This window comes from Plectropomus leopardus, chromosome 22 (genome assembly GCF_026936395.1).
Source record: "Plectropomus leopardus strain MGB_pleo_1.0 chromosome 22, ASM2693639v1, whole genome shotgun sequence".
NCBI classification, from domain to species: Eukaryota; Metazoa; Chordata; class Actinopteri; order Perciformes; family Serranidae; genus Plectropomus; species Plectropomus leopardus.
The window spans coordinates 26471918-26499188 of record NC_142197.1 but is presented as its reverse complement, the minus strand read 5'-3'; the positions used below and the strand labels follow the sequence as shown (position 1 = coordinate 26499188).

The 27271-nt window shown below is 39.6% G+C and overlaps 1 protein-coding gene across 1 annotated transcript in view; it reads left to right on the top strand.

Moving 5' to 3' along the window:
• The window catches only part of LOC121961725 (pleckstrin homology domain-containing family A member 5-like), a 269588-nt gene that overhangs the window by 205210 nt on the left and 37107 nt on the right, over positions 1-27271 (top strand). Inside the window, 8 exon segments of the mRNA XM_088073004.1 lie at positions 164-338; positions 2181-2285; positions 5157-5229; positions 11581-11681; positions 12825-12940; positions 15204-16325; positions 22999-23285; positions 24945-25183. Coding sequence (XP_087929130.1) covers positions 164-338; positions 2181-2285; positions 5157-5229; positions 11581-11681; positions 12825-12940; positions 15204-16325; positions 22999-23285; positions 24945-25183 — 2218 coding nt within the window.

Here is a 27271-nt window from a genome sequence, read left to right as displayed (position 1 = left end):
AATGTACACAAATAATAAAATGCATTTCTGTGTTCTTAGTGATGGTCCACCTCCTAACTCTCACTTTAACTTCTGCATGGAACTATGCTTTCTTCCTATAGAGGTAAAATGTCTGACTGACTCCCTCTCTCTTTGTCTCTCTATGTCTCTCGCCCTGTGGCAGGCCGGCTCCCAAGGCTTCGTCAGAACAGGGCAGTACCAGTGACAAGAAAGAACGTCCAATGAGCACCATGAGCGAGGCATCAAACTACACGGGAGGCTCAGACTACAGCACTTTCCCTGGCAGCCCGGCCACTACTGTCACTACTGCCACCACCACCTCCACCTCATCCACACGGGTCAGTCTCCATCCAGCCATGCCTAAAATTTTTAAGGGGAACGCCACCTAAATTAAGGATCCTAATATGTAATTTCAATGGCCTAGGAAAATTTAAACAATATTTGTGAACATTAGCCCAAAGTCCACTGTCATCTCCTTAGTTCCGTCGGGACAACTTTACAACACCCTCCATGCGCCTCCGTGGAAAGCAGAAGGCAGAAACAACACACCTATTTGCCCTCCATCACATGAGGAAAGCAGAGAGAGCAAATCTCCTTGCCCCTTCTGATTATTGAGGAGCAGATGTAATCTGTAAACAGTCGTTCAAAGCAGTCCATCACTATAGAGATGACCTAATGACTGGTTGAATATCAGTGTTAACATCAGCACCATTTGGTCTGCCCACTGAAACCGTTTGGTCCTGCTACTTTCTTGGTGTTAACATTTTTGAAAGCCCTAATATGGCAACATCTGGTTAATGGTTCAGTCATTATGTCATCTTATTTGTCTTCAATTTAGACTTAATCAAAGAACTCCTTGTATATTTCTACGCTTGCCTTACATTAAAGAGATTTTTATGCTGCAGTGCTGCATATTTCAATAAGTGAGCCATGATGTATGGGGGATGTGCTATATGCTTTGCTTAATGAGCTGAATACATCTGCTTCTGATGCTTTTTATAGCTGCTGGAAAAGCTGCTGTTTTTACAAGCTTCTGTACAACCAATGCCGCACACTCATCCCATCAGATCGTTGTGTTGAGATCCAGGGAGAGAAGATATGAAATGTGGCATTATATTTTTTCCTTCTGTGTCTGTCGAGGTCTCTGTTGTTTCCTCTGTATGAGATGCAAGATGGAAACAGCAGCGTAAAATAGGCTGATGTAGATCAGAAAGGTTTATAGATTTTTTTTTGTAAATAATGTGCATTTATCTGTAATAAGGGATGTCAGCGGTATACCATCAAGAACAGTTTTGACCTGTTCCACGTGTTGGTCTACAGGTTAATTTTGCTATGATTCAGTTCACTGCACAGCACCCCAACTGGCTCTGGCAGAAGCTAGCTAGCAGCATGGCCCATTGAGTGTATACAGCTCAGTACTAATAACGCCATACACAGACCCAACAGTGTTGCTGTGGAAACATGGTGTCCACACTGTGGTCACCCCCAGCTCACCCAGGTGAGTAAGTGGCTCAATTTTGAGCTGTAAACCTTTAGCGTTGCTTACTGTTGGCATTGTTAGCACCATGTATTGTCACCATGGGTTGTGTTGCCAACATAGTTAACAATGCTAAAGGGGTTTTGCAGTCAAAATGAAGCAGCTTATTCACCAGGGCGACCCGGGGGGGAGACCAGAAAGTGTCATAATATCCGCACAACAATGCATTCTGATGGCTCATAGTTGAATGAGTGTTGCAGCTGTTGCTACTAACTAGCTAATGTTTGCTCCCACCCAATCCTGGTGGTGTGCACTGCAGAGCAGCTGAGGAACGCAAGATGGAAGGCTTGCCATGTTCCCACCTGTTAACACAGCTGGCCGGCTGTTTGTCAGCAAAGCCAACTGAAATAATGTAAGACATTTACATCAAAAAACATTAACATTTCACCACCTCTAAATGGGTGGCTTTTTGAAATGCAGCTCTAAAGCTCACTGAGTCAATAGAGTGGCAGACTAAAGGGAGGACCATTTTGAATTTCATGTGTTTTTTTTTTTTGCGTTTGAGCCGTTCAAAAGCAAAATTAACCAAAACTGACATCCCGTCCGTAATGTAGATGTTTCTTGTGTAGAGCTGAATATACCATATACACATATATATATATACAAATGATCTATATGTCTTACCCGTGATGTGTTTCTGCAGCCCTCTAGGTCTTCCAAAAAAGTTCACAACTTTGGAAAGAGGTCCAACTCCATCAAGAGGAACCCTAATGCCCCGGTGGTGAAGAGCAGCTGGCTTTACAAACAGGTAGAGGAGGAAGATGGATTGAAAGATTATGGGATGTGTTTGAGTGTGTGTTGAACATGTGAGGGAAGGTGGTGGAGCAGCCAGTATGAATAAATATACATACTGTATATAGAAAGTAGTAATATGCAGTGCATACTAAATGTTTTCATGTGTTACCAAAGTGAATCACAATAGAAATAGAGATAGGGACCAAAAATATTAGCTATGAGATACTAATACAGTGATCATTCACAACATGCCTGTATGGCATGGGGCAAATGCCCCCACCAAATCATCAAGCACTGTTTGTCAGTGCTTGATGTTTGATGTTTGTCTTTGAAATCTTATAACATTGGGAACAATAAAAGAAAGATTCTCCAAATGTTAATTGAATATTTTGGTACACTATACTGTGTAAGACAAATTTACTGAATATTTTTTCCAATGAAAATTCACCAAAGTGATGAAAAAGCCTTTTTTTTCCTCTGACAGTCTATGGAAACCTGAAGTCCCAATGCCACTGCTGTACAGTTAGAGCAGCGCAGTGACTGTATGCGGTATCCTAAGACTTGTAGAGATTCTTTTGGAGTCCTATAATTCATTCAGGCCATCATTAAGACCCCCCAAGAGTTGACAGCTGTTTCTTCTGTCCATATCAGTATGTTCTCATGCTTCAATATTTTTCTATACAGAAGTGGCCTAGAAGTGATTCTGCTTGATTAATTGAGAACACCTTGGGGGATTTCTTCAAATTTGACACAAACATTCACTTGCACTCAACAATGAATGTATACGATTTTTGTGATCAGAGTTCAAGGTCAATGTGACCTTGGGTCTGTCTCATTCTTGTGAATGCAATATCTCAGGCCTTGAGTGAGTTTCTTCAAATTTGGCACAAACATATAGTTGGACTGTATAATCAACTTATTAGATTTTGTGGTTCAAAGATGAAGAGAGAAGGTCACTGTGACCTCAAAACACATGTTTGGCCCAAATTCAAAAATGTATATATTTTGTATACACAATTATGACAACATTTTATATCTAAAAGGTCAAAGGTCAGGTTTTGCAAAAACACTTTTCTGGCCATTATGTCATAATTCTGGATCTTCTGTGCTGCCAGGGGGCAGATGTGTGTGAAGCATCCATGTTTTCACAGACATGAATAAAAAGTGCAGCTTGACTGGTGTGCAGGGGCATACAACTGCAAGGCAGTAATTCTACTTCTTTATGGAAGCAGCAGCACCGTGTCCTCACTTGATTGTTTTTGCCCTTTGCCACAGATGGCATGTTCTTCACATAACTAGATGTGAAACCTGCCTGTTGGATAAAAGTGTTGGTGGAGTGATGTGCAACAGTAACATAATTCAGACAAAAATATAAAGGGCAGAGTGATCACTTTATATAAATTATATTATATATAATACAAGTTTCAAGTGTCTGTGTGGTTTGTTTCAAATTCTGAACAGAAACATATATAAGTCAGTCGCTGCCTGGAAGGTAGGGAAAAACAAAGAACAAACGAAGAAAGCATAAAAGAAACAAAAATAAAAAATTTAAACTTGTAAAAAGTACAAGAAATTACCTAGAAAATGTGTTGTTTTTTTTTAAAAAAAGCTGTAATAAGTTATTATAATTATATAATATCTCTAAAATTCTATATTTATATATTAATTTAGATTATTTATGTATTTATATATATATATATATATGTATTTATATATATATATATAATATATTCTTCACATTTTTGTCCTTTTCCCTAGCTTTTTAAGAAAATTATTTTCCAAATCTACTAATTTCATGTAATTTGTGCAGCATTTTTGGCATGTTTTTGAAAGAAATCACGACAATTTGCTAAGAGATTAATGGTTTTAATACTTGTAAAAGGTGTCTGAAAGCAGCCCACAAACAGTGATGTAGTACTAAGGTTTTAATTAAACATTCTACAAAACCCTGGCTTTGGAAAATGGTTGTCAGTGGTGTATAATGTTGTGTAGAAAAGAGCCAGAGTGCCTGTGGAGCCTGAGTGGATGTGAGGATGCTGTTGTGTTGGGGGGCTGGACCAGACATCATCCGTAGCTCGAGGCTCAGCTTCTCTCGTTACTTTCCCTCCCACTCCATGCAAGTTGAGCAATTTTTATCACCCCACAGAGAGCTACTGTGGGTCAATTTTTCAATTGGTCTGTGGATCTGTGACTGCTGGGTGGCTCCCTGAAGACTGGCTCATCAACACTGCTCATCTCAGCCTTCAGTCAGAGTCGCTGTCAATAACCTCCTTCTCAGCCTGGGCCCCTGCGTTGCAGCTTACATTGAGATGACAGTCAATTCACTTCACACTTCCCACAGACTTGTCAGGCAGAGTGCTCCCCCACAGAAGAAATGCCATCAGTGTGGACCCAGAGCTCCTAACCTCGGGGTCTGTTGCACAGTGAGACACGCAGCAAACGCTCTCAAAAAGTTAGTATTGTCGATGCAGTCATTACAACACTAGGGAGTGTAGAAAAAAGAAGCAGAGCAGCAGCACGGAGAACAAAGCTCAGGCCTTCGCCCCAAGCAGCACACAGGCAAATTTGTCAGTGCGTTATGAAGAGATAAAACAGAGCAATTTGTCTCATAGGGGGAGATAGAAGCTGGTTAATAGAAGCAGCCAGAGGGAGAGACAGCCGGGCTGTCAGAGGAGCGGAGCGAGGTAGATCAAAGAGACACTGTGCAGACTCTTTGTGTGTGTGTGTGTGTGTGTGTGTGTGTGTGTGTGTGTGTGTGTGTGTGTGTGTGTGTGTGTGTGTGTGTGTGTGTGTGTGTGTGTGTGTGTGTGTGTGTGTGTGTGTGTGAGTGTATTCTTCCTGTAATGACTAAACTTTGACTGACTGTGACCTTTGACTCCTGCAGGACAGCACAGGCATGAAGCTGTGGAAGAAGAGATGGTTCGTTCTCTCTGACATGTGTCTCTTCTACTACCGCGGTGAGCACACACACACACACACACAGCCAAATGTATGATGCATAAATTAAATGGGTGTGACTTTCAAATCAAAATCAAGTCCATGTTTATTTCAAGGGTATTTAAGAAAGCAGTCACCATATTAAGGATCATACCGCTCATGTCTAAAGGCCATTGTATGTTGAACTCCTTCACTCTCTGCAAACATACACATTTCTATTTAATTTCATTTACTTTATTTCTAAGGACAACACACATTAATCAACATTTCTGAATAAAAATGTATTTGAGATGATCTGGCAGTGACAGTTAAAATGAATCCGTTTAGAATCAGAAATACTTAATTAACGATTGGGGGAAAATTGGTGTTTGTTACAATTGCAGTGCATATACTGTACTTTTGATAACGTTGGCTGTTACAGGGTCTGTATTTCTATTACTGAAGGGTTTGATTACAGAAAAAGTAATGTAGCCATGCTTTGAGGTTTCACATAGATATTATTTACGGTGTTCTCATCATTTTTCATATTTCATACACCCTCAGCAAGGTATTGTTTGAAGCAGATGACATAAATGACACACTATCGTGCTGTTTAGTGTAATGAGGGCAATCAGGCTGAGGTGTCCTTGCCAGTTAAAAGTAGGTGGCCTTGCTTTCACCCACCGTTGCGACGCCCACGCTGCAGTACCACTAATTTAGAACTTTACCTTCACAAAAGCTCATCTGGTCCTCCTTTCCGTTCTCCTAAACCCTTGAGAGAGCTTTTTCCATCTACATAAATTGACAAATTTGCAGCTCCCGAAGTGCAATCAGCAGACGCTTTCATGACAAACCCAAGGGAAAATTGGATGTTTATTGGCTTAGCCAGCCAGAGACGAGAGAGAGGAGGCGTCCTCAGGAAGGACAATGATATGCTCAGCTCTCCCATAATAACCTCTTTTTTTTCTGTTGTTCTCCTGCTCGCTCTATCACTTCCTTCTAAGTACCATCTGTTGCTCAGGGTAGGGGGTGTTTGTACAATTTTTTTGTACTTAATTGTTGTTTTTATGAACAGGAATGATAAGCATCCCTCCTCCTGCAGATTTCATCATTCAGTGTATATTAATGTACTCTTATGGTTTTATTATTACCAGAGTTAGGAAATACACTGACGATTACAGCTGACATGCAAACACAGGAAGCACATAATCAACGTTATCACAATGTTTGACAGTACAACATAGCTGGAGTCAGCCTTTGAGAGATGAAACAGGCTGGAAAGAGTACAAAAATCTACTTACATTAAAGTGCTGTGACTGTAAAGAACTTTTACTCAAGAAAAGTAAGATTACTTGTGATTTAAAATCTGACCTCATGTAAATGTTACTGTTTGAAAAAAACTGTTACATGGTCCTTTTATTATATGCCTAAAGCATACAGGGTGATTAAAGAAAAACATAAAATGAATCACCTTTTGAAACTTGCCCAAACTAGTTTGATTTGGTTCAAAAACATGAAAAGTCAATGAGCAACTTAAGAAGAATTGACCCAAAAATTAGCAAGAAAATGGCAACAAAAAAAAGATCCAAGAAAAATCTCTGTGGAAAAACAAGGAACAACAAGGAAGTGACATGGGAGAAAGGTGCAAAAAACATCAATAATAAAATGAAATATATACTCTTTCTGTAACATAATTATATATATATATATATATATATATATATACATACATACATGTAATTAAAACCACAGTCTTTAGGACCTTTTCCCAAGGGTTGGTTTTGTTTTTTTTTTTTACAATTTCATTATAATTTCTTTCTTTTTTTCAACCATTTACAAATACTTGGGGACATTTTGTTGCCAAATTGCTGATTGCCTTTTCCCCCATGTTTCAGAAAGTAATCCAACTATGCTCATAAGAGGTGTCTGAATGCAGTACAAGAAAACAGATGTCAGTCCAGGTTTCAAAGGGTTAAGGGTTAATGTTATGTTGATAATAAAAGTCTGTGTGTGTGCCCTTAAGTGGGGCAGCTGTGACTCAGGAGGTTTAGCAGGACATCAGTGTTTGAGTGTGTGTTTGTGAGTGCAGTCTTTACCATTTGATAAGGGACCAGACTGTGTGTTAGAAGTTGAAGTAGTCCCTTAGACACAGTAACATTTGACCGATTCAGTTGAATTTTTAATGATTGCAGTTCTCTGTAACTGTGTGCCCTTTGTTATTTCTGCCAAGATATTTCAGCTGACAGCCTGCTTGGCTGCTGTTCTTTCAGAAAGATGAAGTAGGAGATGTTGCTCCTAAATTTAAATTCAAACTGGATGATGAATGGAGTTTGGATATGGCAGACACTCAATCTGTGAAGAAGCCAAACTACATCACAGTATGATGGAAGTAGAATGGATCACTTAGCCCTTTCTCACCAACATGTAACTCAAATGTAGCCCTAACCTGCACCTTATTTCTAAAGATAAACTGGTTCAGAACCTAAAAAGATGTTTCTTAGTTGGAACCAGAAAACAGGGCACGGTCCTTGACCTGAAGTGCGAATGGTAACAACATCAGTGGGCTAGTGACGTTCTACAGGTTGGAAAGAGAAGATGGAAAAATGCAACAATGGAGAAGTCAAATGAGAAATTGCCAGAGAAAAAATGCTTGACTAAAACAAATATCTCTCTTAAAAGAACAAAAGTTTTAATGTCAGTCAATGTAATCCATAATTTTGTTGCTACGGTTTGCTTCTGTTGTGCAATGCACTTTGTTGGATGACACATCCTTGATCACAAAGGATCAGCTCAAAACTGGTGGGAACAATGTTTTTTTTCTGCAAGATAGCAACAATGTTCCAGGAATACTGTATAGAACCAGTTCAAGAGCCAAGGCTGATTTGGTGGGAAAAGGGGTATCTGTGGTTTCCAGAGTGGAAGCATTACTTATTTACAGTAATGACAGAAAATATAATTAGTTACCTCCACCCATGAACGTGAACTACTTTTCCACAGTAAGCAAATTATTATGTTTACCATAACTATTATTACTATGTGTGCACAAGTTTTTGTCATGAAGTATTTTGTTTGCACAAAGGATTCTGTTGTGTGTGCACAATATAAAATATGTATTTTTAGTCTCTATAGTATAAAATAAGTACAGAATCTTGTTGTAATAAACCAAAATTATCATTTATTATCTTTACTTTAATCTAAGTGTCAGGGACTCTGATGTTTTCATGAGAGACCTGCAGCTTCCTGTAAACGTCAGTGATGCTGCTTAACTTTAACATGTCAATGGCTGTTAGGAGGCCTTCTCTAAAGCAAACACCCCCCACACTGCAGTGAATACCTACAGCAGCTCTCTGCATGCCAGCTCACTTGCTGCCTCTCTTTCTTGCTGGTTTTCTGTGTGCGTGTGTGTATTCTGTGTTTCAATAATTCAGCAGCATGATGGGGATGGGGCCGTAAGAGCTGCAGGGCTCACCGTGCAGCCTTGGCTAAAGCAAACAGCAGCGCTGGCTCCAGGCCCTGTAGGTTTTTGTTGCAGCTGGTGCAGCAGCCATGGTTCTTTCTTCATTGTGCTACCTTCAGTTTGTCGACTCTGAGCTTCCATTAGAGCAGCGTCACGCTGTACAGAGCACAGAGGCAGCAGAATCATCCAGTCATTACCACCCAGACATGAATCAGCCTAAGTCCTTGTTGTAAGGCCTTTTTTATGTGGCATCAATAAATATTTAAATATTTACTTCGTTAGAGGAGCTGACTATAATGAATTCATGGCTGCCTATCACATCTTTCGTGTTTAGTAGCTGTTTTGCTTCTAAAATGTGGAAGATCAATCAGAGATCTGTGTGTGTGTGTGTGTGTGTGTGTGTGTGTGTGTGTGTGTAGTGTGTGTGTGTGTGTGTGTGTGTGTGTGTGTGTGTGTGTGTGTGTGTGTGTGTGCGCGCGTGTGTGTGTGCACAGGAACAGAAACTACATTGTAGCTCAGACAGAAAGGACCATGTTTGTGAGAATATCCAATCATGTCATATTATGTCTGTCTGCCTCATTCTGATCAGCCTCAGTAGGAGTCAGTAGGAGTTCCATCATCATCTGATAGGCAAAGCAAGGCAGCTTTATTTGTAAAGCACATTTCATACACAGGGCAATTCAAAGTGCTTGACAGAGTAATAAAATACAAAAACATAATAAAAGATACAGATTTACAATAAAAGAGAAAGAGATAATATATAAAAGGTGAAATCAATTACTAAATGATAAAATAAATAAATACAGTGCAGACAAGAGGTGCAAAGATAAAAAGATAAGATTTATTTTTTTAAGATAGTTTAAAATGATTTAAAATCAAGTTTAAAAATAAGTTGGTAGTCAGCAGGTGGAGCAGGCAGTGTGAAAAAGGAACATTTTTAGCTTTGCCTTTAAAGTGATCAGAATCTGGGCTTGTCGAACCTCATCTGGGAGGTTATTCCAGGTTTGTGCTGCATGATAACAAAATGCTGCTTCACCATGTTTAGTTCTGACTCTTGGACGCTCAGTAGGTCGGCCCCTGATGTTCTGAGGGTCCTTGAGGGTTCATATGTCCCAAGCATGACGGAGATATATTTTGGTGCTGAGCCACATATTGATTTGTAGAAAAGCAGTGAGATTTTAAAGTCAGTTCTCTGAGTGACAGGTAGCCAGTGTAAGAATTTTAGAACTGGAGTAATGTGGTCATATTTCCTAGTTTTTGTCAGGAGTCTCGCAGTTGCCAACAGCTTGTTTTGAAGGGCCAACAAACAGACCATTGCAGTATTCTAACCTACTAGAAATAAAGTCATGGGTGAGCCTTTCAAGGTCTTGCTATGACATTATTCCTCTGACTCTGGCAATGTTATTAAATGATAATAGGCAGATGAAGTTACTGATTTGATGTGACTGTGAAAATTTAAATCAGAGTCCAGGATAACCCTGAGGTTTCATGTTTTACTCTGAGTTATGAGAGAGAGGGATTCAAGGTGAGTGTGGACACTGCCTTTCTTTCTTTAGACAATGATGTTGGTCTTATCCCTATTGAGTTTGAGAAAATTTTGATGCATCCAATCATTGATTTGCCCAATACAGTGACATAGATGTTCTACAGGTTCATAATCACCTGGTGAAAGTGATATGTATATTTGTGTCATCTGCATAATTGTGGTAGGCTACTTTGTTATTTTGCATGATCTGGCCTAATGGAAGCACATAGAGATTAAACAAGAGGGGTCCCAAAATGGGCCCCTGTGGGACCCCACATGTCATGGTCATCTTCTCTGACTTACAGTTTCCAATTGAGACAAAGTACTTCCTGTCATGAAGATATGACTTGAACCATTTAAGGACAGTGACAGAGAGTATTGTTGAAGGCATGACCTGACAACACGATCCTAGGGTCGTGTTGACAGACCTTCTGAGAATACTCCTAACATAGCCTTAAACATTCCAGCAAGGAGTCCTGGCTTTGTAACAATTGAAGATAAGAAGCAACTTTTTGCAGGAAAGGACAGAAACTTTCACTTTACTGAGGAGATGTGGTTGAAGCTGTTGCTAGGTATGATACATTCTTTGAAAGATGTGAATGGTTGTCACCGACATGCCCTTTTGTGAGCCTGGAAGCTCTGGAAACCCAAAACAAACAAAATGAACTGTGTCACAATATGAGTTTGTAAAAGCTGTGTGATTTTTATAGTTGCAAATGATTTAGTGTTGGGATCACCATATTTCTGGCATTATATCATTATTGTGTTAGGTTGGAGATGTGAGAGCATCTCTAATGAGATCGGCCGCAAACATTCTTTCTGCATAATCTAACCTGTAGCATCTCATTTGCTTACTGTCATCCAGCATTTAGAGAATATTTATTTCCCACCTCTTTGTCTTTGCACCATTTTCTCCTCCATTTAAGAAACTCTTAAGCCCCCTATAAGTCCCCCTACTTATTCAAAACAGTTTTTCAGTTTAGGAGCTCCCTTAAAGCAACATTAGTTGAGTCCCATCCCTTTAGGAGAAGTCTGGAGTACAAGGGTGTATCTATAGATACACCCTTGATAGTCAGTTCTTTGATGTAAGTGTCTCCATCTGTATAACAAAAAATGGGGCCATAGAGATTTCCTCCCTTAACTCCATCTGCTTATAAAGCAACCCCACCTTCAGTTCCTCCCCTCAATCACAGCAAACTTATCAAAAACTAGTTGTGTGTTAGCGGTCCATCCTTTTATTCATTCTACAGCCTCATTTGATGCTGATAAATCTTTATTGATCGTCTGTCCACTAACCCAGAGCTACAGTCGGACTCGGCTTAGCTTCCTGCAGGTGGGTGTAGCTCTGAATGGAAATTTCCCACTCTAATATGTTGACATATGACTATTCTTCTTTCTTTTTTGGTGCAGATGAAAAAGAGGATAACATCCTGGGAAGTATCCTGCTGCCAAGCTTTCACATCTCCATGTTGTCTGTGGATGACCACATCAGCAGGAAATATGCCTTCAAGGTAAAACACAAGGTCGAGCTCCAAGGTCACTCCAGGTTTTTTTTACATGTTCTCAAACAGTTAGTCTTATTGTTTTTATGTATTTTTGTCTGTAAAATTAGGACAATGGTTTATTTAATCCTAAAAATGTCCTAAAATCTGTGAAATGTCATAAAATCTTACAAATGTCCTAAAATATGGGAAATGTCCTAAAATGTTCAAAAAGTCCTCAAATCCTAAAAACATTATACAGTCCTTGAAATGCCCTAGAATGCGAGAAATGTCTTGAAATCCTACAAATAACCTATTCTACAATCCTTGAAATCCTAGCAAATCCTTAAATCAGAGAAACTTCCTTTAATCCTAGAAACATCCTAAAACCTGAGAAATGTCCTTAAATCCTAGAAATGTCCTAGAAACAGCCTATGTTAGATGTCCTTAAAAACTTACAAATGTCCGAAAATCCTAAAAACATTAAACAGTCCTTGAAATGTCCTAAAATATGAGAAATGTCCTAAAAATCCAAGAATTGTCCAAAAATCCTAGATATATATATAGTGGTTCTATGACAGGCCCCTGGCCTCCTGTCATTTGCAAAAGTAGCCCTCAAGCAAAGCAGGTTGAGTATCCCTCTATAGGTTATAAAATACCAAAGTTACCCTTTAATCCACAGACATAAGATGAATTGTTCCTTTAAGGTTGCAGTTTACTGACAGTGATCTTAATATCCATCATAGTTTATGTAATCAGCACTTGAGAGTAAGGACTTTTACTTGGAGCTACTTTACAGAGACTCACCATTACTCATGCACAGCAGAAATACACACACACACACAGTAACCTCAGTGTCACTCTTACAGATACAATTTAACCCAATGCCAAAATACACACCCCCTTGTTTTCACACGTGAAGTGTAGTACACAGATGAGCACACACACACACACACACATACCCATACACTCACACTTTACAGAAAAACCCGCTCTTCTGCCAACAAAGATGATGTTAAGATGCAGAGACTTCCTCGTGATATCTCAAGGTCACCATCACACTACTGTTTTATCTCATCCTCTCTCTTCGTCTCGGTCTGTCGGTCTCCTCCTCCTCCTCGTGTTTATCTCCCTCTCACTGTCAATATCTCCCCTCTCTCCCTGCACTGCCAGGCCACGCACCCCAACATGCGGACATATTATTTCTGCACTGACACCGCCAAAGAGATGGAGTCGTGGATGAAAGTGATGACAGATGCTGCCCTCGTCCACACTGAACCAGTCAGAAGGTGGGTACTCAGAACGGGGACATCCTCACAGACAGATGGTGCTGAAAGGAAATTTGACACACATATTTATATTCAGCAGATTAAAATGTTATAAAATGCATGAAGGGTTTCATCATATCTCTAGAGTCCCCTAAATGCCTCTAAAAGCACAGAGTTAAGAGTTCCCTCTTATTCATGAAGACTGGAGTCAACTCCTCAGCTGAGGGGCAGACAAAGCCGAGCTTGTTGTCTGGGTGTTGTTGAGTTTAATGAAGGAGCATACCATAGTCATTGTTAAATATTTTGAATGAGAAATAGAACCATCATTTCAAAAGAAAAAGCTGCTGGAGCTAATTTAAAAATTAACAAAATAACCCAAATTTAGCTATACCATACATTAGGGCCTGCAAGGACAGGTATACCACATAGACAGACTCAGAGTTCAGGCTGGACTCTTGAGATCAGGTTTATTATAGCTTCCATCATGTTGATAGTTAAAGAATCATTTAATGCAACTTGTGTCTTATTATGCCTCTGCGTTGGTGATAGCTGAGGTCCACTCATCCACCCCACTGGCCTTTCTTGTAAAGATGATATCTCAAGAATGCCTAAAGGGAATGTCTTTGAATTTGGCACAAATATCCACTTGGACTCAAGTATGAACTAAGTAGATGGTCATAGGTCAATGTTCAAGGTCCCTGTGACCTCTCTCTCTTATTATTGTGAGCGCAATATCTCAAGGAAAGCTTGAGGGAATTATATCCAATTTGGCACAAACTTTCAATTGCCCTCAAGTATAAAGTTTGGTTGTCATAGATCAAAGGTCAAGGCCACAGTGACCTTTTATCCGTCTCATTCTTGTTAACGCCTTATCTGATTAAAGCCTTGAGGGAATTTATTCAGATTTGATCAGAAACATTCTCCTTTACTTAAAATTAACTCAGTAGATTTTGAAGGTCAAAGGTAAAGGTCACTGTGACCTTGTCTGTCTCATTCTTGTGGACACAACATCTCAAGACCACCTTCAGGGAATTTCTTCAAATTTGGCACAAACGTTTAAATAGGGTTGAGGATTATCTCATTAGATTTTGGTGGTCAAAGGTCAAGGACACAGTAACTTGCATTCATCTCATTCTTTTAAAACGCAATATCTCAAAAACACCTTGAGGGAATTTCTTCAAATTTGGCACAAACATTCGAATAGAGTTGAGAATTATCTCATTAGATTTTGGTGGTGAAAGGTCAAGGTCACAGTGACCTTGCATTCATCTCATTCTTTTAAAACACAATATTTCAAAAACACCTTGAGGGAATTTCTTCAAATTGGCATACATTTTTGAGTGGACTCTAGGATGAAATGATTGGTGGTCAAAGGTATTGGTCACCGTGACCTTGCACTTGTCACATTCTTTCAAAAACAAAATTTCAAAAATGCCTTGAGGGGACTTATTCCAGTCTGAAACAAACATTCACTTGGACTCCACTATGATGGTCAAAAGTCAAGGTCACTGTAACTTTGCATCTGTCTCCTACAGTGAACCTAGCATCTTAAAATGGCCTTCAGGGAGTTTTCTCAAATTTGGCACAAACATTCGAGTAGACTCAAGAATGAGCTGATTAGCATTTGGTGTCAAAGGTCAAGGTGACCTCATCCAACATGTTTTTGCCATAACTTTAGAAGTCATATACTTACATTTCACACAAATGTCTAATGAGATATAATAATAGAAATGTCCTTAAATCCAAGAAATATCCTTAAGTCCTAGAAAAGTCCTAAAATCCCAGAAACATGCTGAAATCCTAGAAATGTCCTGTAATTATAGAAATGTCCTAATATCCTAGAAACATGTATAGGGTGCTGTGACTGACTGGCCTCCTGTCATTTTGCAAAAGTGGCCCTCATGCAAAGCAAGTTGAGTATCCCTGCTGTACAGTGTGAGCTTGATCCTTTGTTGTCAGTGAGTGTCACACTGAGAGAGATATTCCTCTATAAGTTTCAAGTTTTGGGTTTAAATATGGAGTTATTCCTGTCAGAACGGCAATAATTGTTAACTATTGGTGACCCAATACCCAGTGGGAACTGACTCCCCCTGCACTGTCACAAGTTTCTGATAGAGATCAGAAACTTCTCAGAAGTGAATAGCCAGAAAGGAAAGATGGCAGAGATAAAGAAGCTGTCAGACGCACACAGAACTTCTGACACCCATGATCTCTTTGACATCTCTCTGAAAACTTTACTCTTTCCTTTACTCTTTGTAACATTCCTCTCTTTGTCTCTTTCCAGACTGGACAAGTTGAAAGTAGATCAGCGGACTCCTCAGGAGCTGAACAACTTGCTGAACCACCGAGTCCTAACCCGGCCCGAGATCCAGAACAACGAACGCAACCGTGAGCCCTTGCGACAACACTCCCTGTCTCGAGTGGACGACAAACGGCGAATAGACCTGGAGAAACACAACTGCCAGCGAGAGCGTGAGTACTACACCTTACAGAGAGACGGGGAGAAGTACTCGCTGAAGAAAGATGGCATCAGCTACATGCTTCAGAAGGATGGAGAGAAGTACCTCCTCCACAAGGATGGAGAGAAGTACATGCTGCAAAAAGACGAGGAGAAACCCTCGCTGCAGAAAGACGAAAGTATGTACACAATTCACAGGGATCTGGAGAAGTATGCCGTTCAGAAAGTGGAGGAAAAATGCACTGTGACGCCAACAGAGGAGAAATATGCTCCGTCTAAAGATGGAGAAAAGTACCTGCTCACAAAGGACGGAGAAAAATATGCACTGCAGAAAGTAGGAGACAGGCACACACTTCAGAAAGATGGACAGACATACGTTCCACAGAAGGAGGTAAAGAGACAGCTGTCCCTAAAGGAGACAGAGAGGTACGGCACAATAAGGGAGGCGGACAGTAAATATGGTACCATCCAGGTTGTGGACAAATATGGCACGCTGAAGGAAGTGAGGAAATACAGTACGCTACGAGAGGGGGATAAATACGCTACTCTCAGAGACGCAGGGAAGTATGCCACAGTCCGAAGCGGGGACAAATATGGTCTCCAGAGGGATCCGAGTGCAGAGAGGTCTCTTACTAAAATAAGCAGCATCAAGCTGCAACCGGCTCAGGCTGCCGCCATCGCAGCCGCAGTGTCTGCATCTCGCCAGGGCCAGGCCAACCTTACTGTCCAAAACACTGCACAAGTCAATGGCTCGGGGTCCACAGCGGGGGAGCAGACAGGAGACTACAGCCCTGCAGAGGTGGACAGCAGCCTGGCCATGGCTCCGGGAAAAACTCCTGCTCCGGTCCAGGAGACAGAGAGAGGCCTGTCCAGGACCAACTCCATGCAGCAGCTGGAACACTGGGTCCGCACACACCGGACCAGAGGACTGGATGATGACACCAGAAGGTGAGACTCTCTGACTGCATCTGTGCTTTTCTAACCGAATTTTTACTTTTAAAACATGATATCTTTTTTACTTTTGCAGTGTTAAAATTGGGTTTTTGTGCATAATAGAGAACCCCATGAATGAGTACTAAAACCCAAAAATCAGTCAGCACCTCAGCACCTCCCGTTCCCCTTGTGTCAAAGTCAATGTTTTTTTGGATGTGTTTTACAAAATAAGGTCTGCAGTTTACACAAGCTTAACCTTTTAAAACCTGAGGGGTGTACTATGAAGTGAGATCAGTAGCTCAGCAAGGTCTGTTGAGTCTAAAGCCAGTGTTTCCTGTAATATGAGGGTGGCTCTTTTTTAATCTTTTAACCTGGCTGGATCAGCATGGGAACTTATGTGTCAAACTTAACCTGGTCGGGAGCAGGTTATGTTCTGAGTATCAGCTTGAAATCAGCTGAAAAGTTTTTTTCACAGCTTCTCTAACTCTATAATCAGTGTCAGCTTATGAGATGAAAACCTTATAAATACACTTGTTACACTTGTTACTTGATACAGCTTGTTGAGCCGTAATGTTACATAAATGCCTCCTAATGAAGTCATGCATTTACAATATCGCTATATGCATTGCTTTTTTTCCCACAGAATCCCACAGTTTATCAGTGATGCAGAAAATCTGAGACCGAATATTGTTTACCTTATTCATCTGGATGTGACTCCCTGAACGACTGTATGTGTGTGCAGTGTTTTCTGGTCAATTTGTCCACAGTGACTCTAAAAAAAGCTTCTTTTAAACCACAGAACACATTATACATTAACAGCTCACTATATATTTTTAATCAGGATGATGTTGATTTCACATTAAACGTGATATAATTCCTTCAAATCATATCATACTGTTACTGCTTCTTATGTTTAGGATATGCTTGGTTTTGATTGGCTGAAGTGTGTTTTTACTCTGCTGTTGTATTACAGCTGATAGATTATTCTGTTAGTTTTTATCACAGATATTATTCAATCCATAAAATTAATTTTACTCTGATTTGTCCAAAAACTAAAGTGGCTTATATGTCTCTTTCAATTTGGGACATAGTCAGACTTAAATATAGTTCCTGATTATAATGTTTAAATCCACTGCATTAAGTTTCAGAGCTTGCAGAATGAGCAGCCGTCATGTTAGAAATCACAGCCTAAACAGATTGTCTATATTAACTTGTGCATTAACCATACATCTTCTTCTGTCAGCTCTCGCCTTTGTTGAAACAACAGTGTCACTTTGTGCTGTAATACATTTTAATACTGAAGTAGGCAGCAGGCAATCAACTATTTATGAATGACATGCTGAATGCATCACTTGACTGGTTTTCTGTGAATGTGCTCAGAGTCTGAAGCAGAAAGCCTGAATTAACAGAAACAACTGACGACCATGTTTGTCGTACCCTTTTAGCTCTGAGCGAGGCTGCAGGATTTGTGGAGCCAGCTCAGTTGAGGAGAGCCTGTTCAGCTTGCTTTGTAGTATACCCCCCTGAGGAAACAGGCTTGTTTATTTCAAAATCATGGGGAGAAGGAAACTTTACCAGAAATGGACCCAAAATTAGCAAGAAATTTGTAAAAGTTACAATGTTGAAAGTTAAAAGTTATTTGAAAATAAGCAAGTGATCCTAAGAAAGTGTTAAAATAATAGAATAATATATATATACATATATATATATGTATATATATATATATATATAAATTAAGTAATATTTATTATTATTTATTATTATAATATTTATTATTTATTATTTATTTAATAATTATTTTAAAGATATAATTATAAGAATTAAAAATGAAGTTTTCTGGACATTTTTCACTATTTCTTAGATAATATCTAATAATCTATCCACAGTTAATTTTCAGGTCATTTTCTTGTCACCTAATGTTTTAATGTTTTTTTTTGCAATTTGCAGGACATCTCCTGCAAAGTTGCTCATGACCTTTTGTCCCCCTGATGTTCTCTGTGTAAAAAGTACATAGAAGTCCTGAATGGAGGGCATGTTGGCACCAGTGGTGTCTTTTTCAGCCCTTACTGTTTGTTGTAGTCTGTTTCTGTATTTGGTGGCTGATCCAAACAACACAGTGATGATGTGCAGAGAACAAACTGGGTTACAGCAGTGTAGAAGCTGCAGGGAGTTTGTCCTCTACTGGGCCTTGTTTCTGATGGTGTTTCTGTTGAATAGCCACTTGAGGTGCTGGGAGATGGCGGATCCAGACTCAGTGTTGTTCAGTATGCTGATGGGGGCTCCTTATGAAGTCCACGGTTATCAGTTTTAAGCGTTTTCAGCTCCAAGTTGTTTCGGTTTTTACAAGAGATTGCCTTTGCAGAGTGGAGCTCTTTTTTTCACTTAATTTTGTGGCAGTTAAAATGTATCTTGATGTACTTTAGTTTATTTGATTTATCAAAAGGACAGCGTGCAATGACATTGATCATTTACAAGAAATTAAAACATGGTCACACCAGATTGAGAGAGATGCTAATTTCCATCAGTAGTCCTTCACTCAACAGATTGATGCAATACATACAGGTACAGTACAGAACACATGAACAGCAGAGGCCCCAACACAACAAAGGACAGTAGGCACACCGGCAAGCAAAAAACATGGTGTACACAATTACTTCATTTCAACAAGTTACTAGTGCAAACACTATGCAATGTGCAATACAACAGTCGGTGTGAAATACACAATAATGACATTTAAAATGACCAATGCAGAGTTCTTGCCCTACAAAAACAGTAGCTACAAATTGCACACTAATAAATACAACATGAAAATACAAAATAACTGGATTTAAAGATTGACCAAGTTACCAGAACAAATTCCTTGCAAACAGTAGGTGCACATTGCACATCACAAAGTGCACGTATAAATATGATGTTTTCTTCTTAAGCCAAACAAAAACTTTTTTTTTTTTGCAAACTGCACTTTCAGGTCATAAATTTTAACCCTTATACTCCAGGAGAGGTTTGCTTCTCCCATTCAGTTCTTGTGTGTCTCCCTCCATCCTTGCTCTTAGCTTGCAGATCAGAGGAAGCTAAAAGCGCTTTGTGTCACCATAGATGTGTGTCAATTGGGAATGCTGGTGTTTAGCCTCCTGTACCGAGGAATGCAGTGGAACAGTTGCACAGAGTGCTGATGCTCTCCTCTCCTTCTTCAGCCATGAATAAGTCATAGATGTGAGAGTGTGATGAGAGCAGAGTGAGCTGAGAGCTGCCCAGACACATTAGTCATCTTTATCAGCACTTAGTGCAAAGGAGGAAAAGCGAGTTACATTGTTGTAGGACTGATTGTTATTGTTGTTAACAGCATGTCATACTAACAGCCATATGATTTTAGTGAACACAGTATTAGAACAGTAGTGACTGACCTACTGGTTCCAGCACCATATTACCAGCAACAGCTTCTGTCTGTGCTTCCCTGTATATGGATTCAGCAGAATAAAGCAGCTGCAAAGTAAATAGTTTAATACGACCACGTCTCCAACAGACAGACAGCAACGCTGCTTCGCTGACAGAGAATTGAGGACCAACTATCTCTGGAGTTTCTATGAAGAAGTTTTTGCACCCAAATGAGTAATTAACAATTGGTGGCAATTAATTCCTAGTGTTGCAAACTGATGTTCTCCTTTGCCAAATGTTCCCTCAAACTCAGGGAGCATTTCGAGTTTGTTTCAGTGTTTTAGTATCAGCAAAGAAATCTTGTTTTTAGTGTGATAGCATAAAGAAAGAAGACAGGCAATCAATAAACTGCCCCAGAGCACAGGAGTGATGTATTTTTCAGTGTTGATGTTCCCCTCAAAGGCCTGAAAAGGAGTAGTGTTCCCCTATGGCTGATTGTCTTGCTACTGACTGGCTAAGGATCAGTTTTCCTTTCAAACAGGTTCATGAAGTTCAACTTCAACTTCAACATCAAGCATAGTCACATAGGGTGGAGGACATTGTTCTGGGAATTTATTAAAATCATTATGCAATTATTGGCTTCATAGCACAAAAAGCCGTTCTAACCAGGGGTGGTGTAAACATTCAGGGCTCAGCGGGTAGTGGCCATTGCTTAATCCTTTGAATGAAAATTAATACAATATCTTGTCAAGCAACTTGATAAGAATTTCCAGGTCATTGTTTTCCTTTTTCTAGTTTTACTTGTGTGGATAATTGATCTGTCGATCCAGTCTGAGCTGATCAGATTAGATGGAGGGATGAGAGGGCCAGCTGTTTGTAAGTGAATGCAAACATTTTACTTTTATTGGTGTTCTGCTGCTCCGCCTGTGTCCAGAGTAAGCTGCACTCTGACAGTGTGGTGCAATGAATAACTTTATAGTCAAATATATGTTTTTATCATGATGAATGGTCCAGACCCAAAAATAATAAATCAACACATGGTGGCAGATGTTTCATTAACAGGCTGCTACAAATAAATGAGTGTGTGTGAAACGTTGTGATTGCATGAAGAGAAACAAAGTTGCTGCAGATCAGATGAGGTTATTAGCTGGTTGCTCTGCTGAATGTTAAGGTGACATGAGAGAAAGGAAAACTGTGACGTTCTCCACTTTCATGTGACTAAAGCTGAGAGGCAGACAGAGTGACAGCCAATGTAATGTACGTATGTCCCAATGGACTGGTAAGGTCAAAGTCACTGTCCTGGAGAGTCAAGGCATCTGTCTTATGATTAGCTTCTATTGTCTGCATGGCTAACGAGCTCCTCATGACTCCATGTTCCCAGGTCAAAGTGAAAGTGAAAGAGAAGCAGAGTTCTATTAACAGAAGCAGTTTGATAATTAAACCCAGTCAAGCACACCATACATGTCAGACACACACACACACACACACACACACACACACACACACACACACACTGATAATTAAGATGGTTCCTGTTCAGTACACTCTGATTAAAGGCATTGATTCATCGGCTGCTGGAGAACAGCAAGCACAGGTGTTTCTGTGCAATGTGTGTAGCCCTTCACTCCGTGTTTTGATCCAGTTTCCCTCACTAGGCAGGTTTCCATTAACCCTAAAATTGCACAAATTGAGATTGTGAATATGAAATACACCTAATGGAAACAAGTCAGTTTAAAGAAAACTCCTATTTATGGCAAAAATGTTTTTACGCTCGCATGAGGTGTTATTTCAGGCAATTCTAAAAAGCCATATTTCACAAAACTGCAATGGAAACACTTTTTTTGGCTTTCCTAGGTCACATGATGCTATGGTTATGTGCTTGTCAGTAGGAACTGGTTCCCTCATGATGCAGCAGGAGCTACAAGAGCTGTTATTGCATCACAAAACTCTTCAAAAGCTGAGTGGATCATCTGGAGGTTTTGAATCCACAATTCCTCTGTGAAAGCGTGGACTATCACCTCCCAGAAATCCCTCATATATCCGCTCCATATGTAGCCTTGGGTTGGAAATAATGACGGCTAGTATGGTGGCTGCAAATAAAAATAAAGCTAATCTTTTGAACATCCATCACCATGCGTCTTGGAATGTTATCGCCGGAGGAGAAGTCGCAGAACATCACTCATTTTGTTTCATCGACATTTAGAAAATATCACTTAAGTTTTGTGCAATCTATAATAGAAACCTGCCTACTGTATCAACTTGAGTGTAGGTACTATAGTAACCGTGATAAAAAGCATGATTGGATGCTGCATGAATGAGGCTTAAATGTCAAGTAACTGTAATCATGTTAAAGTTTAACATAACTGTTAATTGTCTTAATTGGTACGAAGAAAACATCTCTCTGAGCATCAAAGAAAGCAGATCTGATTAATGCTGAGCTCGTCTCCTGCTGCAGGACAGGGAGGTCTGGCCACTGCAAGATTCATAAGTCACTGACTGCTTTAGAGAATGACTCATTCATTCATTTATTCACTTATTTGCACATTTATTAGTTTCTGCCAGGCTCAGTTGACTCTGCTGTCTCGCTGTGTAACAAAGAAGAAAAAAAATCTCCAGGACTATGGTGTGGATTCTAATGCTCTGACCACTGGCTTCTTATTATCTGTTGCTTTATGTTTTTGTGATTTAGGAACTAAATCTGATGCATACTTTCCTTTGTCCTTAACTGTTGTTCTTTGATTACCAGAGATTACCAAAAAAAATTTGAAGGTTCAACAATTGGCTGTGATAAATGATGTCATTTTGGCAATTTTTCTTTCTGCGGACCTGTAGTTTGGAAGGCATGTGTTCTGTTCTGTTCACCAGCAACATTTAGAGAAAAGGAAAATCATCCTAAATTTTTAAAATCACCCAAAAAAAATTAAAGGAAAAAAAAATGCACAGAAATTTAAAGAAAAAAAAAAGTATTTTTAAAAAAGAATAAAATTACTCCAAATTGTAAAGGAAAAGAAAAAACACCTCATTCTGTGATCTGTAATCACAGCACCAAGCTCTTTGCCCTCACAGCCACATACTCTTGTTAATATGCTTCTTGCTGCACTTGCAAAGTTAAATTAGGGCCCTTCATGTGGTTTGGCCCCTAGCTCAAGGCTCAGATATCTTCCCATCAGTTCATGAATTCACAATACAAACAGACGCCGTTTAGAACTGCCTGACTCCCCAACCAGTGACCACAGGATCCAGATCAAAAGCTGACCGTCTCTCTGTATCAGATGCCAGTCCTCCCTCCTCATCTCTTTGTTTTCTCTCCCAGTGTCACGTCCTATCAGACCTTACCCAGGAACATGCCCAGCCACCGTGCTCAGATCGTGCCCCGCTACCCAGAGGGCTACCGCACAATGCCCCGCAACAGCATGATGAGGCCCGACAGCATCTGCAGTGTGGCGGGCTCTGTGTACGACCGCGCCCTCCGCCCCGCCTCCACTTCCACCATCAGCACGGCTGAGAAGAGACGGTCGATGAGGGATGACACTATGTGGCAGCTGTACGAGTGGCAGCAGAGACAGGCCTTCTCCAGGCAGAGTCTGGCTCAGCCAACAGGTACACTACATTATATCTACTTCCTGTAATGTAGGCAGAGCTATGACTAGAGAGTTTGGAGTTTTCAGGTGGGTATTTCTTTATGCTAGCCAAGAACTTTTGAACTTCATTGTTGATATCAGAGTAGCTGATTTTTAACATAAATTACATTGTGTATGCACAATACACTGATGCATTTCTGGGCTGGGCATATTTTAGACATATGGGGTGAACAGTAACAGAGCGAAACTAGAGTAGGACAGAATAGCAGATAAGGTGACGTTCCAACTTTTTAAAAATAAAATAATTTTCTCAGCGTTCCAGTCAAAGTCCCTCTGCGTGCTCACTCTCAGCTCACATGCTCTGAGAGCCAGAGAACAAGACAGAGAATGTTCTTTTATAAAATAGTCCCACAATGTTACATTAGAACATAGGAAGAACATTGTCAAAGCAACATTCAGAACATTTTATTGATTACAGAAAATTAGTTTCATGAAAATGTAATGTAATGTGATTTGTTAACAATAAAAAATTTTTTTTTAAAAATTCACATCTTTTTATGTTTATAGAGAATGTAAACCTAACTTTAAGACGAACGTTCTGGGAACCAAAACAAAAACTTGCCGCTGAAGACATAACTAAAACATTTTATTGGTTGCATTGTACCATTCTCAGAACGTTTTTAGAACCAAAAATTGCCAGTTGCAGTTAATTTCAGTTTGCCAGCAGCTTTTTAGCCACTGATCCCAGATTTTATGCCTCCATACAGGTGGCAGCTGTGGCCGGAGGTATTATGTTTTCATGTCGTCCATTTGTCCAACCGTCCCTCTGCCTCATTCTGGTGAACGTAATATCTCAAGAACACCTTAAGGGAATTTCTTCAAATTTCTAACAAACGTAAAACTTGGACTCAATGATGAACTGCTTAGATTTTCGTGATCAAATGTCAAGGTCACCGTGACCTTGACTATCTCGAGAATGTCGTGAGGGAATTTTCCTAAATTTGGCACAAACATCCACTTGGACTCAAAGATGAACTCGATTTTTTGTGTTCAGATGAGGTCACTTTGACCTCATCTGTCTCATTCTTGTGAACACTTTATCTCAACAATGCCTTAAAGGTTCCTTCAAGGCATTCTCCAAGTTTGACGCAAACATTCACGTGGACTTAAGAACTGATAAGAGTTTGGTGGTTAAAGGTCAAGATGACTGATGGACTGATGCAAGCATTCACATGCTAAATATGACAAAATTTTACACAAATGTCTAAGATGGTTACAAAACAAAGTGATGACAGTTTATATCCAAAAGGTCAAATGTCAACTTTACGGTTATATCATAATGTTCTGCAAAAATACTTTTCAGGCCATTATGTAATGTCATATCTCAGAAACAAAAGGAAAGACATTTGGTCAGATACTGAATTGGTGACACCGGGGTATGGTTGTCTGTGAAGAATCCATGTTTTAGTATGTAGAACTTCTCTGCAGCAACATCTATATTTCAAGTAATGTAAACTTTCAACTGTTAAGAAAGTGGTATTGCGCAGGCTTTTTGGCCAAGTGGCCCTGAATGATATCATTTCTTGTTTCATGTTTCTTTAAGTTTCTTAACTTTTGTGGGGGGTTTTTGTTGTTGGTTTTTTTCATTTGGTTGATCTCTTCCCCTGTGTGCTTACAGCTGTGAGTCACTATGGCACCCTGCCCAGCACCAAGACCATGGGGAACATTTCTGAACACACTGTGGCACACTCCATCCCCACCTCACCGTCTCACGGCTCCCTGGCTCTCTACAGCACCTTCTCCCCTCCTCGCCAGCAGGTCGCTCACAACCCGAGCAGCACCCACTCCGAGGTGTCCTCACCCGTCTTCAGAGGGGACGTGACGCTGGACCACCGGCACAGGCCACACCTCCCCAAGGTAGTGGGCATGACATTGGAGTTTAAATCAAATTATTATAAAATCAAAACTTCATGTGCACATTTCATACAAAAATGGCAATACAATGTATCTCCAAAAGACTGAAAAAAGCCCTAAAATACAGATGTAAAAACTGGAAACCATTTATTTAGGTCCAGTGTGTAGAATTTGGGGACATCTATTGGCAGAAATGGTGTATAGTACTCATAAATGTGTTTTACCTAAATGTAAAAATTATTGTTGTTGTTACATTTGAAAGAGCCATATATATCTACATATGTAGTAGATCCTCCTCCACAGAGTCCACCATGTTGACTAATCAGACTAATAAAAACTCTGAAAGCTGACATGTTAAACAAAATGCACTTTTTCATGGCTTTTAAACGTAAATGTTTCTCCAGTGTGGTTGAGCAAAGACCCTCCCCTTATTCTTTTTCTATTTAAATCACCATATCTGTTATCTGAATTTTTTTCTGCTATAAGACCGATATTAATATTGCTTTCAAAAATCCCATATTGGTGGGGCATTCATTGACATGGTACAGGAAAAAGTCTTTTTAAGCCTGAGTGTCACTGACATAAAGACAAGCAAGCAAAACTTTATTTATATGGCACATTTTATCCTAGGTGGAAGCGCAGTAAGTAAGTGTGAGGTACAAGTTGCAGGCAAAAAACAAAGCCAGCAATTGACCATGAAAGTGAATCAAATCCATTGTGACTGTAACTGAAAACTCTTAAAATAATAATTAAGATGAAGAATATAACAATTAAAAATGCAAAGACATGTGAATCAGAAATGATTAAAAAAATAAAATAAAATAATAACACTAAAAGTAGACCACTAAAGAGGATAATACGTATGAATTAAAATGCATAAAAGAACTAAAGATAGAATAAAATAAGATAAACAGATTAATAAAAGACGATAAAACATGAGAAAAAACAACAAAATAAAATAGAAAAATAGATAAACCAGTAAAAGTAATAACACACCCAAGTTAAAAACCACTAAAAGAAATAAAATGAAATAGTTAAACCAGACTATGCAAATATGCTGCTAAAAAGGAATGTCCACCACTTTAAAAAACAAAACTGTTGGGGCTGTCCTCATGTCATCAGGTAACATGTACCAGTGGCTTTGAGCACGTAGGGGTAGGGGACAACACATGGGGGCAGTTGGTAATCACTGTACCATGACTTAATTACTTTAGTAAGCTTATTACCAGGAGGTGTTTTTGTGACCAGAAATAATCACTTCACAACTGTTTCACTTCCTCTATTGTCTCATATGGTGTTATCCTTCGCTTCCTGATGGTCACTATAAGTGCATTTACATTGCATTCTTTCTTTCTTCTTCACTGGGCTCTGTAGATAATTTCAAACAAACATGTGAAAACAAACATAAAACAAAGCAAATGTTTACAATTGGCAGAGTTTATGCAGAAATACTAGACTAACATTCTGTGAGAGAGACATGTAAATAGCAGTATTTACCTGAGACAAACATAAAAAAAACTGAATTCTTGGTGGCGGATGTTGTTAATTTCTCCGTGATTTCAGAGAGTTATACTCTGTTACAGTGGTTCTCCAGCTGCAATGTCCCTAACAAAGTCCGGAAACACAGACCAATCAGAGCAGACTGGGCTTTTTGGGAGGGAGAGGCTTTAAAAGACAAATGCTAAACCAGAGCATTTCAGATAGAGGAATACAAATGTTGCAGCAAAGACAGTATTAGATAAATAATGTTTCGTTGTTGGTGTTGTTGTTGTTTTTAACATTAAAGTATGTGAACATGTAGAAACCCAAAATAAAAGTATGAAGTTAAATATGAGCAGTCAGAGTAGACATACATACATACATACATACATACATTCCTCCCTGCTGCAGTCAGACTGTACAACCAGCACTGCTCCCAGTAGACCACACACAATAACTGACTCCACTTGTACAGCTTAATACCACAAGTGCAATTTCACTTTCACCCATGCAACTGTGTACATTCTTTTTTTAACTGTTGAGTTTCTCTGCGTTGTAAATACTGTATATATTGTTTGTTTATGTCGTCCTCTGTGCTTATTTCCTTCATCT